At 42.3% G+C, this 14,401-nt stretch overlaps 2 protein-coding genes across 3 annotated transcripts in view; one reads left to right on the top strand and one right to left on the bottom strand.

Moving 5' to 3' along the window:
• Positions 1-14,401, top strand: part of tmem117 (transmembrane protein 117) — a 46,427-nt gene that overhangs the window by 7,239 nt on the left and 24,787 nt on the right. For both annotated transcript variants that reach the window (XM_080504288.1, XM_080504287.1), the window contains exon 3: positions 12,787-12,919. In XM_080504288.1, coding sequence (XP_080360414.1) covers positions 12,787-12,919 — 133 coding nt within the window. The remainder of the gene's footprint in view (positions 1-12,786; positions 12,920-14,401) is intronic.
• On the bottom strand, positions 5,474-7,521 carry LOC308136950 (P2Y purinoceptor 1-like; the record flags this gene model as incomplete). Its single annotated transcript, XM_080505506.1, has 2 exons — positions 5,474-6,477; positions 7,482-7,521. The coding sequence occupies 2 exons, from the start codon at positions 7,519-7,521 to the stop codon at positions 5,474-5,476; spliced, it is 1,044 nt and encodes a 347-aa protein (XP_080361632.1).

Genomic DNA, 14,401 nt, shown 5'->3' on the forward strand with positions numbered 1-14,401 from the left:
CGCGCCATTCAGCCACTCAAGGCTATGTGTGCTCTCTAATCGAGTGGGTGGTAGCCAGTGACTTCTGGTTATTCAGAGGAGGACTGGCTGTCATTATGCATTTGTATTAAACCGTAGGTCATGCGGGGTTGGCGACCTGTCTAGTTTTCAATGAGGGTGTGGGTTGTTTGCATGCAGCTGCCGATCAGAGGAAGCTCAACTTAATCAAATATAAAGGCAAAGGCAACTCATGGTCAAGGACTTCATGTTTCAATTATTTTGACTTTTTTGCAGGATTATTAATTTAATGATCGCTGAAAAAAAAATCAATGTCTGTCACATTTAATAAATGGAAATAGTTTTGAATTCCCTATTGAAATTGAATGTGTAGTTCTGAGACAGGCATTCATTAGTGAAAGGAGCAGCCCTCTGAGACTAAACAGTGTTTCTCAAGGATTTTCAGATACATTTGAGTTCATTTATTGAAGTTGGCAGATATCAATTGGTACTGTAGTTCAGGGGAAGTGACAGCAAAGGATGCCAAAACCTTTTCTGTCAAAATCCATGAGTCCCTGACAAAATTTGAGTGCTACAGGTGAAATGATGTGAAGATGAAAGATAGATGTCAAAGGACTTCTAAATATATCCAACCAGTGAAACTTCCTTCAGGATCAGTTTGGCAAACTTTTTCTACCCTTGTTAGAAGTTAAGTGAGAGTCAGTTCCATCCATGTGTTCATCCATATTCATGTTCTCGCTGTGCATTTGAGGATTGTTCTTGGTGCTCCCAAAAGAGATGAGCAATAGAAAGACCTGTCTGTTAAGTGGGGATTCCAAATTGGCTCTGGAAGTCAATGTGTGTAGTTGTGTGTCTCTCTATATTGGCCCTGTGATGAAATGATCACCCTTCATTTCAGGGTTTATGCAAGGGCATACATTCACAATCTTTATATTATATATTGTATGTGACAGCATAAAAGGTTTGTTTGACAGCACTATCTTCCTAGGAAATGACTATCTCCCTCCCCATCTCCATAATGAGTGAAGTGAACCTGCCAGTTCCTTCGCCGGAGCTTCCTCAGACCTCACATCAGCATAAGACATCCACCTATCTCCCACTAAGGCTTTGTAAACTCTAAAAGGTAATTGAAGGGTATTTTGAGTCGTGCGGAGCACCGTCCTAACCGGATTAGAACCTGCTTTGCATCTCATTACAGACACTTACATTCAATCAAACTCTGATCCCTCCTCATCGAGATGAGTCACCAGCAGCTCCAGTCACTGTGAACAGCTCACAGAAAATGTGACGGTGATGTGAAAAACCTTCATCCGCCCCTCACAGACCTGTTAGGTTCTGCTGAACTCTGTGTCTGTCTGTGATGTGTTGTTGGGTTTGCTCTGTTGCTTGAGTGCTGCTCCACTCCCTCATTTTTCCTTTTTTTTTTTTTTTTTTTTCCTGGTCTTGATGATTGTAGCCTGCAGGATGCCATCTGGGTTCTGTCATATGTTATTACTGTGGCGAGCAAAGGCTGAGATGGCTTATGTACAGCGCTGTGTGGCTGCAGGTCAAAGAGGAGAGAGTGTGTAGAGGAGTGAGTGTGTGGGTGGCAGGATCGGGAGCTCTGTGTGTGTGTGTGTGTGTGTGTGTGTGTGTGTGTGTGTGTGTGTGTGTGTGTGTGTGTGTGTGTGTGTGTGTGTGTGTGTGTGTGTGTGTGTGTGTGTGTGTGTGTGTGTGTGTGTGTGTGTGTGCGTGCGTGCGTGTGCGTGTGTGTGTGTGCGCCGCGTGTGCGCGTGTGACTCAGGGTCTTTTATCATCTGTGTGTGTGTGTGTGCGTGTGCGTGCGTGTGTGTGTGTGTGTGTGTGACTCAGGGTCTTTTATCATCTGTGTGTGTGCGTGTGTCACAGACGTGTACAAGGTAAAGAACATCTCTGCATCTGTTCACCCTCCTGCTGATGATTTAACATTATATATTTTTGCTTTTTGTTCTGCACCGCAGCATAACATTATTTGATATTAACTTCACTCGCACAGAGATACTTATTGTCCATCATTCTAAAATGACAACAGGGAATGAGTTAAATGCATGTGAAAACAGTCATCTGTGGCTCCCTCTGAGCGTTTTAGCTTCTTCATTCAAACTACTTGTTTTTAGTTTCATAGCCTGCGACTGTACTGCAATTCCCTTCTTCCTCATCAAAACTGTTTGCTGCTGGAGCAGGAAACAGTTTTCAGTAGGAGTCATGGTGAACTATGCATGCACTGTCTGCCTCAAAGCAAATACTAGATGCTTTTGTGACCAGTTTTCCTACGAGGGGAGCAAAGACATTAGAGAGTATTTCAGATTTAGTGATGATTTGAAATGGAAAAGAACAAGGCTTAAGATACATAGCTGCAGTATATTCAGAAGGAACTTGTGTAGAATGAATGAAGGCATCATCTCTTATGAATATGTCTTCAGGGGTGAAACGTAGGACCTTTACAGTGCTCAGACCTCCATGTTTGGGGTCTATTTTTTAATCCCTATTCTTGGATAGATTACGCCTATTAATTGCAATAGGCCCTTGTAATTTGACACTCATACCAGTGTATATTTATGGAGCTGTTTTGACAGGAAGAAAACAAACAATTTTTTTATTAGACAGAAAAAAAATCTCCAATATGGTTACTCTATCATGCATTAAGCTGAAAATGAATTTTGATCCACATGGATAAAATGTTACAAGACCAAAATCTGAATTTTTCACTTTTTCGAGACGATAAAATACAACAGTAGCTTGCAAACCAATTTCCCTTTAAACATCTTGTGTCCGTACCTCTTTGATAATGAACACATCTAAACACAAGTCTTTTTTTTTTTGCCAGACAATCTTCACCAGATACTGCAGCTGTTTGGTATGGTCACCCTTACAATGAAGCCAATGAGCAAATCACATGAGAAAACCTCTAATTTTCTTCCAGACTACGACATTGCTGATGCATTGAACTTTTCTACACAGTACAGTTCTTCTCATGTGTGTCCTAATGAGGGTCCTAAACAGTTGTCAGTGTACATAAGAAGACCAGCTGGATACCCTTATTGGAATAGAGATGTAAAACAAAGTCGGAAGCCAGTGTTTGTGCAGAACCATATATCATGATGACTGTATCTCCATCTTTACCTATTAAACATTTCAGGCCTTGATAACTGATTGTCTAAAGCGTTCATCTATTCATTATTAAAGTTGTCCTGACTCTTATTATCTTTTAGTCCCCCTTGTATGTTCTGATAATTCGAGAACAACTCTGCATAACTTTTAATGTTGTCTCCTCATTCTGACTTAAAAAGACTGAGGATTTTAAGAGTCATAATGAGACTCTTGGAGGACTTGAATTAAACAGCGGCTTGGTGGACATTCAAGCCTTAAATATGTTGAAATATTTTATTAACCTTCCAGTGTTTTCTTTTTATTGCCTAATAATGTGCTTCCAATCCAGAGCAGAACACGAGTGTTTGCACAGAGATAAAGATACAGAGCAATAAAGATGAGCGGAACAGAGGAAACAAGCCAGCAGAAAATTGCTTATTTACTCAAAATGTATGACTCCTTTGGTCTGGAGCTGAGCCATAAATAACAGAACAAGCAACCAAGCTGCTTAATGGAACAGGTACATTGGCCCAGTAACCATCTCTCTGAGGAGCTTTGCTCTCTCCGCTGCAGTGGGACTTGTGTTGTCACTTCCCACCTTTGATTTATGATCCAGACACTTTAGTTACAGAGGAGTCCTGCTCTGGGGACACGACTGGACACAGTTTGGACTGTTTCTCTGCAGCCCCTCCCCACTCAGGCCTGTGCCAATGCTCCGTCCCAGCTTATGTATGACGTGATGAATGAGGATGCTGGAGTGTGCCTTCGTAGATCTGGATAGAGATGAAGCTCAGCGGTGGAGTTATTAGAATCCCTAAGGAGGGCAGGATTGTTCTTCTGATGCTTGAAATCAAAACAGGTTCTAGGGGAGCTGCGTACAAAAACTCAAAATAGATGAAAGGGCATCAATATGCATGTAATGTGTGTGTGAGTAGTGATTTGAATAGAGAGCCGCGACTGTGTACAAACACTGCTATTTGCAGAACAGGAATCGATATGGACATGATGATATCGCTGAGCTGTGTTTGTTTTTCAAGGCCGGGTGTTTATTTGTATTCCTGTTCATTTCAATCACATTTTTCCTGCACAGTGTCTTGTTCACTGAACTGCAAGGGCAGAATATGTGAAGACAAAGTTGACGAAGAATCATCCGCCAGCTGGAATTACTCCAACCATTGCTACTCATCACCAGCTGTGTTTTAACTCACCTGTATATATCTGTGGTGTCACTAATCAGACTTGAACTCAAGTCTCACACTGAACACAGATGTCTGCCTATCTGAAGAAAACATGACACAGCTTGTATTCAGGAGGTGTTGATGCGCTGCGAGCTGTCAGAACGGCTTCCATGCAGCTTTAACTCGGAGAGATTCCATGACTGTTAAGTCTATATAGCTTATGTTTCACATCATACTCATACCAGTGAACCCGCTCAGTAATCACTTGTGCTTTGCGTCCAGTGTGTGAATTGCGATGAAAGCAGAAGGTGGGCTTGGGGAAAGTTATGGGAAGGAAATCTGAAAAATATCAGAAGACATAGATAGAAGGTAAGTAAGGTTGATATTGTGAGTGTCACTCTCAATGTGTGAAAAGCGAGAGCCATTAGATTTGAACTAAAGTATCTTTAATGCCAAGGGTTTATCGTAAACTGTCATTAATCTCAATAATTTTCTTTATTTTTTATTTTTTCTATTGCTATTTTATGCACCTTAGTGAGTGAAGGCACTGAACAATCCGTGGGTGCCAGTGACAAAAACATAAAATAAAAAAAGCCACTGATTTAGGATGCTGTTGATCACAAACATTTTAATGACAATGAAGCTTATCTATTAGCTTATGAGTGTCAACAATTAGCCAATTGAAATTTAATTGATTTACATCTGCCTTTATAAGCTATCACTGATTTCAGAATTAACTGCAATTTCAAAGTGTTAATTGTGAATAATACCAATATCATTTTTTCTCATCCAGTATAATGAACTGAATATCTTTTGGGGGAATAAACATGAGATTTGATTTCAGACTTAATAATTTTCATTTACGTATGTCTGACATTTCACATTTCTAATTAGTTAAAGCTATATTTATTCATTCAGAAAACAGAATGGCCTGGAATGAATATATTTCTCGCTCTTTGAATGTGTAATAAAATGTTTCTGAAATACAAAACACACGCTGCAATACCAATTCACCTTGTTTCTGAATTAATTTCTATTGGTAAACAACAGCTTCATTTTCATTCCTGCTCCATAATTGTGCAATTTAACGGCAGACTCCGGGTCAAAATAATTGCCACGGCTACACACGCAGCATGGATAATGCCAAGTTATTTTAAGGCGATTGGCCAAACTCTCCTCATCAGATCTGTTCAGCTGTCAGTAGCCTCGACCCTCCCGCTTGCTCTGCAGCACAGTCCTCTGTCGTGGTCTCTTTTCAAGGACAGCAGTTTTCTTTTCAGCTGCTCAGCGACCACGATATACAGCAGTGGATTCAGGCAGCCGCTTAAGCTACACACGGCTTCAAAAAACTCGAAGCAGGCATAGATCACGTTCGAGTTAGAAGGTGTCACTTGGTGATGGAGCCGCATGGCCACGAGAGTGAGGACCATGATGTGATAGGGCACGAAAGAGACCCCAAAAACCAGTATGGCTGCAGTGACGAGCCACATCGGCTTCCCTCCTGCCCGCTGGTTGCCCCCGTTCCTTCTGCCTTTCGGCAGACGCCTCAAAACACGAACTGTCATGATGTAGAATCCCAGCATGACGCTGAATGGGAGCAGGAAGCCGAGTGTGGCTCGAAGGAGGACGGTCGTCTTGACATAGACGAAATGACCCTGGATGTGATCCACACACACGGTGGTGTTTTCTGAGCGTTGACCGCCAGGAGTTAGAAAGAGGTCAGGGATGGAGCTCAGGACGAGCAGCAGCCACGTGCAGACGGAGCACAGTTTGGCCTTCCTCACACCCCACCAGCGGAGCGAGCTGATGGGATGCACCGTCCCAACGTAGCGGTCAAAACTGATCAGGGCGAGGAAGAAGATGCTGCCGTATACGTTGACGTTGAAGGAGATCTGTTTGACGCGGCAGAGGATCAGGATGTCAGCGGTGTGCTGAGTCTGGAAGGTAAAATAGAGGGTGAAGGGATGGGTGAGGATCCACGCCGAGTCGCACAGTGCCAAATTCAACAGGAAAATGTTGCTGGCGCTCGAAGTGTGCCTGAAGCAGGTGTAGTTGATCAGCACTGCGACGTTTCCAAGGATTCCCAGAGGAAGGGTCACCGAGAAGAGCACCAGGACGACGTAGCAGTACCACTGGCCTCTCTCTGAATGCCTGCAGAATTCTGTCGATTGATTCACGATCTGGCGGAGTGCCTCTGCAATTCAAGAGCAGGATGCAGTCAATACTTCTACAGCAGTGTTGCAGTAGACAGTCTGGTGGGAGATAATAACCTCCTGTTTTAACAAAAGCTACTTAGGAGCTCAATTACGAGATCAAAGATGATGAAAATGTTTAAACAGCAAAGTCTCCCTTCACATGATGCATTACAGTCTGGTGTGTCAAGCCTTTGAGCTCTCTGGTCCTCGGTCCAAACACATCCAGCCGGAGGAGGTGTGGTTGTCTGAGTCATCCCTGTGCACTTCATTTAGTTGTCTTCTTTACATGTTCTCGGCCTGTTTGTGGTCAGACTCCTTCCTGCTTATTGTCTATTGCTCTTATGCTTCCTGCTTATTGCCCTCTATGCTTATCTGCATGGTCTATTTTATGTCAACAAAAGGGGGATGCATTCTGCAAACAATGAAACCTGGGGGACTGCTGATATGTCTGTATTGACTCCAGTACTTTGGCTTGTTTGCATTCAAAAACCTCTTTAGTTCAGATGCACTGATCTTGACAGCTGACTCACTCACTAACTAACTCCCAAACTCAAAGTGCAGCCTGTATTGAAGAACATTTCTTGCAATTCTGGTGGTGCCAAAACTCTGTTATGTCTTCTTCCAAGTGAGAAGACACTATCTAAATACAGCCCCATTTCAATGCAATCCTCTTGTTCCAGTTACATCTTGTTTGGTTTGTGAAATGGTGATAAAAGTCTCGAGTCCTTAATCAAAGGACACGTAAATCTAAAGACTGCCAATGAATGTAGTTTTCATATTTATGTACTCCAAGTATATTTTCAAAATTGATCATTTATAAGTATTAGTACAATTTCAAATTGTGATATTAAAATGTTAAACCTTCCAGCTTGTAAACAATAACACATATCCACACCAGTTAGCCTGTAATACACAGGTAGAACATGCACACAGAAAGGAAAGTTGTTGTTTAATAGGACTAAAGAGTGACTGTTGAAGTTGTCCTGCGTCCGATTAAACGTACCTCCTGCAATGGTCTCCGACTTGTTCCAGGGTGATATCATGACGAACTCTGATCACATCTTGGGTCTGCTTCACTTCTTCACTTCTCAATTCAGGTGTGTGTTTCTCATGTGTCTGCAGCAGTGAATGATGCTCTGTTTAACCGCTGAGTGATCTCTCAGGTAAAACTGAGCGTGGGCAACCAGAATATCAAGCAAAGCTATTGTTTGAATGGATACAGATTATTTATTGCCTTTGCTTAGCAGTGCAGATGTTTATACTGGTATGTTTGTGTTCTAACTATTTGTATAAGCAATAGGTAGATTGGTGGTTTTATAACCTGTGCATTTCCCAGAATTGTTACAGGTGCTCCCATTATCAGACACAGCAGCAGCAGACAGGAAACTATAAAACCATATGTCTGAGGCAATCAAGACTTTCAGTCTGGACTGAGTGGGACTCCTGAAAAAAACTGATACACTCACAAAATCTACTGTCAGCAGTTTAATTGCTATACATAGCTCAAAGGCATGTAGTGATACAGCAGTCTTACATTTGCTACATTCAAAAAGGGCTTTGATAGATCATTTTTATATTAAATAATAATCAATTCTCAATAATTTAGGAAACATTTTGACGTATCGTCTTTCTGGTACAGCTGAAGTGTTTCAATGGACTGAGAAATGTGTGGCTCTTGTGGGGTAAAAAGAAAAAGCGGTAATTGGCCTGACGAGCTGTCCAGGTGGACAGGAGGAAGCAAAAACAGAAAAAGGATATATGGACGGTTTACAAACGGACTTGGAATGGTTAGCTGACGTAGCTGCAGTCAATCTAAATTCAGTTTTTAGGAAAAGCTGGTTCTTCATAATCGAAATTAGGGCCGTATTGTAAACATGTCCAATAAACGAGCAGGAAACATGTACAAGGTGTGTAGTGTGTATGTATGACCAGTAGATGGAGACACAGTTACATGTTTGATGTTGATTTGGAGACCACTTGAGAAAAGGTAAATATGATCTTAACATGAACACAATCACTTTATCAAAACATGTGATTTGTAATTAGGGTTTAAAAGGATTATTACACTCTTTGTAGTTACAGACCAGCTCGTTTTGTGTGTGTGTGTGTGTGTGTGTGTGTGTGTGTGTGTGTGTGCGTGTGTGTGTGTGTGTGTGTGTGTGGGTGTGTGCGCGCGCGCGCGCAGCAGCCTGATCCACGTGCATTGTTGTTTTTGTTGTTATCCCCTGCTGTGCTGAGCCTCCGCCTCGACACCGGCCATGAATCACTCCTTATCGGGCCGCTCTGCTGTGGGGAGGTGTGGTGACTCAAACGGCTTGGCTGAGCGCTCTTGAATCAGCCCCGAGTTAAATCTCCCAGGCTGCGAGAGGGGCCATGCTGCTTTAAAAGTCAGATCTGTCGATACACACTGTGCACCTACATTCTAAGCCAGGGCTCATTGGCACTGAAGGCAATTAAGTTCACCCATGCAAGTCAATTCAATTATGCAACTGTGATGAGCCCTGAAATACCACAGAGCAAGACGGACGACGTGGCCGCACAGTAGGCCATGTTGCTTCAGTACCAGCTTGTTGAGGTTCAAGTTTGTGGGTGCTTGAAACAGACATTTTATTTCATGTTTTTAGGTTTTTGTTTGTGTGTTTGAACATACAGCTTCGCATTAACTTGACAGCAATCCTCTTCTCTATAATACGCTCAACATCTTTGGGGTTTTTTTTTTTTTTATGTGCACAGTAGATAACAAAGTAAGAGTGAGCAGCATGTAAAACTATTGGAGAGTAAACCAGCTTGACTGTAAAGGGAAAATAAATGGAGCATTCTGTTTTCCTGGCTGTGCGTGCATGTGAGAGTGCATGTGCACAGAAATGCAATGCTCTCTCCGAGGAGCTGTAACTCAAAGGGACGCTGACTGAGCTCGGAGGGGAGAAAAACAAAGAGTTGTTCCTGGGAAGATGGCCGCTTCTGGCACCAGATCACAGCTCGCAGAGATAAAGCAGAGAAACAGAAAGAGAGAAAGAGAGAGGGAGAAAGAGAGAGAGAGAGAGAGGGAGAAAGAGAGAGGTTGTTTTTGTGAGCAATATGAAATAAGTAGTAGTTTTATAGCAGAGTTTCTCATGGAAGACTTCTTAATTAGTGCTCAAATGAGGGACCTTAAAGCCAGTGATAATTTATAAAGTAAAAATCAACTACTCTGAGTAGTTTTCCCTGAATTACAGTTTGATTCAAAGTGACATTGCACCCATTTATTTTGTGCGTCTTTATCTCAGCTACCTTGCCTTGACAGCTCCTGCTCGACCTGGTTTTGTTACCGTCTGAGAAACCGAGCGGGATGATGTCACAGTGAGGCCATCACGTGCGTTCTCTCTACTCCAGTCTCAACATTCGCACACAACGCTCATGTCGCAAACGTGTGGCGGTGTGTTTTTCAGCAGGAATTGATGACAATGTTGTTTGCAGTCTGCTTAATTACAATAGCATTGAAGAGCGGGTGTGTTTTTCTCTTGATGCTTTGAACAGAGCTGCCAGAGAAGTAGCTGTTGTGCCGCTAATGCGCCCGGCAACCAAAAACAAAATGGCTCACATTTGTATGGAGCTTTTATCCAAAGTGCTTTATAATTTGCCTCCCATTCACTCATTCCATTTTCATTCACTCACACACGGCGGAGAGCGAGCTTACATGGCGCTGGTGTTTTGTCCAGGAACACTTGGATATGTGGACATTGGGGGGGGGGGGGGGGGATATGGGGTTTGAACTACTAATCCTCTAAAGGTGAAGAGAGGAGGAAGAGTCTCACCTGTTAATTCCCAGGTGTGAATCATGTTCAGAGCAAGATAGTAGGACAAAATAGTTGATTAAATTAATACATTTAAGTTTAAGTTTTAAGTTTTAAGACTTAAAGGACAATTGACCTTTTTGACTGCAGATAATTTTACTTTGCGTCTATATTATTTTCAACATGTAAGTCAGTTTCTCCTCGTTTAAAATTTGTGTTAATGTAGTATGACTACCCTTTTTCAGGCATGTCAACTGGATGTGTGTGTGTGTGTGTGTGTGTGTGTGTGTGTGTGTGTGTGTGTGTGTGTGTGTGTGTGTGTGTGTGTGTGTGTGTGTGTGTGTGTGTGTGTGTGTGTGTGTGTGTGTGTGTGTGCGTGCGTGTGTGTGATTGCGTTTGCACATTTGAATGGTTGCATGCTTGAAATGAATTTTGGGTAGTTTTGCCAGTACAGTTCACTCTCTAGAGGCCGCTATTGTTACTATTGTTCTTCTACTGGTGCCTGTGCAGAACAACTATTTACGATGCCGTGGTGTGCATGCACAGGAGCAGCATTTAAGAAAAGTTGCATCCCCCCATTTTCACAGAGACTGTCGTTTTTCTTTTCGAAAAGTTCCTCAATATTCTTCAGAAACTTTCACATCGGCAACAACAAACAACAAATCAGAATAAAATCACCTTACAAAAATCTGCAGGCAAATGACAAACATATCACTTGTATATGATAACATTCAAATACATTGATGCTTTATAAAGACATTATTATACAGACTTATTGTCAAGACATATGGAAATAGAGCTAATAAAGAATAAAGACTAATGAAGCCTGGCTGCTTTAAATGTAACTATGATATCATTGATTTATTATACAGCACATTGCTAAGAGACCCTATTTCTTATGGCTGTAAACACAGTTAGGTTGAATGATGAAGGTTGAATGATGAACTATGAGAAATTTGCTTTTCTCAGCTGTTTGGAAATTTCCCATTTTCCAAATGGGACCTTTTGATAAACTGTTTTTTTTTTTCAGCACATTTTCGAATATTTCCCACTTAAATTACTCATGAGCAAACCGTTGATTAGTATCAAGTCAAAGCTTCATAAATTGTCATGTCAAGTTGCAAACATATTATATATTATTAAATTAAAATAATTGAAGATTTATAACAACATTTGACGTCATAACAGCATATTTTCCATTATAAAATTGTTGATTTGAATCGACTTGTTTAAATGGCATAATTTTGTAAATGGAATTATTTCATTTTAATATGAATGAGTTTCGGTTTTGTTGGAACATATTTCATTGATTAGACTTCTTCATAAGCCATTCATAAAAAAACATTTGGAGTTTTTGTATAAATGTTATTTTTGCTGTGTTTTTACTATCAAATCGGGCTTCATGCAGGCCCTGAACTAAAATGAACTTGACACCACTCCTCTAGAGCATCATAATGAAAACAATTACTAAATTGACTTAGAGTCTATTACAATTTGGGGGGTAAATGGAGCCATTGGCTCCAACATCACTGGCATATTTTATTGCAGGACCTCAATTTGGAGAAAAATATTTTACATAGCGACTAAAAGCTCGTGTGATTCAGTTTTTGTTTCATTTGTTTAATGAATCGGTGCCCCGTGAGTGCTTTTTAACTGTGATTTGTTTTATTTAATAAGCCCTCTTTGACCAAGACTGATCGACGGTGGCAGTGACACACCCAAAAAGTACAAAGTGGAGAGTTTCTGTTGCACGAGCAGTGTGGGAGGTGGATCAAGGACGTGGCAGCTGCCGTGCAATTACATTATGCATGTCTAATTGAATCACAAGCGGCACGTCTCTCGTTCATTTAAGCTGCACTTATGAAAAGCTTTCTCCTATCTCTGATACTGGACAAAACACGAACCCAAGGCGTGATGTTATGAATATGTTTGGTCTTTGAGAACCAAAGAAATACAAAAGCACAAAAAAAACAAAAACAAAGAGCCTGTAGACTTTTAAGGTCAAGAAACCAAAAGAGGTATAATGAACCTGACTTGACGAGTTCTCCCACCCGAGGACAAGCTTGTTTGATTATGTATTCTGAGCAGAAGGCTGCGTATCCAAATCAATCTCATGCTCTGCCAAAAAGATATTCCACCATTATTTGATTCCAAGCCAGGACCGAATTTAAAAAAAAAAAAAAAAAAACTGAAAAAAACACCACAGGTCACAATAATTTCTCTAATCCTGCAGATTGTGCACGAGCAAGCACTGAATGACTGACGTGTGAAGGTGATTCTCTGCGGAGGCACATGATGTTCAAATTGGTCAGGAAAAAGACAATCGCTTCAGGGTCACGGAAGTGACGCCTCTGAGAGGTCTTTAATCTTAATTTCATCGCCGAAAGGGTACATGTCCGACAGAGGAGGACGCTATTGATCTCTCTCGCTAATTTATTTACTTTCATCTTCATTTGCGTGCCCGTGCATGTTCGCCGGTCGACGTGCCGTTTGAAGCGCAGACTGACAGCGGTGTCCTTGTTGTGCTCCCTTTAGGTCGCTACCTGCGCCTGAAAATGTTCCGCGAGGATCACGGCTCCTGGATGACCATGTTCTTCAGCACCATCCTCCTCCTCTTCATCTTCTCACACATCTACAACCTTTTCCTGCTCATCGCCGGGAGTATGGAGTAAGACGTTCAATCTCTCTCTCTCTCTCTCTCTCTCTCTCTCTCTCTCTCTCTCTCTCTCGCTCTCTCTGTCTGACCGTTTTCCCCACACACTCTCTGCTTCCCATTTGTTCGAGGCACCGTAGGCTCCCCTTTGGCTCCTGTGATTGATCTGAACGTCTCGCCTGCACAGAGGCTCGATACGAGTCTGATTAATCAGCCCAGACTTTAAATCACAGGTAGGGGCAGGCGAGGGGGAGGGTGGTTAATCCTGAAAGATCACCTTCAGAACCCACACTTATTCTCCCATGATCCTGACTTATTTTTGGACACTTCTCTGGTGCCAAAACACATCCCTCAGTCCGGGCCTTGGGTTCGAGCTCCGCCGGCTCCTCCAGCTCACCTGCTGGGAAGCCCAGTGTGCACAGCGGCGTTCGACGCCCACACATCAGGCGAGTGACAGGAATCCGTTTATGCATTTGTAATGTGTCCATCTCGAGGAAGGAAAACACGCCCTTGAAACCAGCAAGCCGTGCACGAGGTCGCAGCAAGGTGATTTACCATTTCATATGTCAGGGGCTACAAAACAGAAGAAGTAATGTGTGGCAGGTGTTTACACAGCTGTCAACAAAGACGCCAAATCTGTTCTGGGATCTGTCCTTACAATGATGTTTTTCTATATTAACAACAAGCGTCAAGCATCCATAAGGTGCACGCAGATGAAAGCTATTAGCTCGCAGGTGAGCTGTTCTGTTTTTCTGAGGCTGGAGGGATGGGTTTGTATAATCAGCCCATCTGTCACTCTCGCCGGCGCGGTGACACCGGCATCCATCTTGCTCGCTCTCACTCTGGCTGGCCGAGAAAATGTGAAGCGAAGGACTGAGCTGAAAGGCCAGGCCCACCGAGACGATGGATGTTGCTTGCTCAGGGAAAAGTTACATTTGCAGTTGCACTGAGTGAATCTGTCTCAAAGAGGTTTCATCTGGTTTTTTTTGTTTTTTTTCCGCTCTCCTTTCCTGAACTACCTCTTTTTTCATCCCCTGGAGGTTGAGAAAAAGGGCCCCTTTTAGTGTGTCAGTGCATCTTTTAACATGAAGCATTTCATTAGATGAGATGTGGATAATACTTTCAGAAGAAAAATTACTTCGACAGAGAATTTGAGAAAGAAAGCATGTGACTTGTTTCCCTCCGGGATGTGCAAGATGCACATATTCACTGCATCAGGTGTACAGATGTAAAAAAAAAAAAAAAAAAAAACTCATAGCATCTGTAACAGCCCATTAAACAATTAGACAAGCTGACACAACAGTAAAAACCCTAACGGTAATTGTTCGCCTTGGGATGTGTGTGTGTGTGTGTGTGTGTGTGTGTGTGTGTGTGTGTGTGTGTGTGTGTGTGTGTGTGTGTGTGTGTGTGTGTGTGTGTGTGTGTGTGTGTGTGTGTGTGTGTGTGTGTGTGTGTGTGTGGAGCAGCAGCACAGTCCTGTAAAGCTCTGCTCGCAAA

Source organism: Blennius ocellaris, assembly GCF_963422515.1.
Source record: "Blennius ocellaris genome assembly, chromosome: 11".
Lineage (NCBI taxonomy): Eukaryota > Metazoa > Chordata > Actinopteri > Blenniiformes > Blenniidae > Blennius > Blennius ocellaris.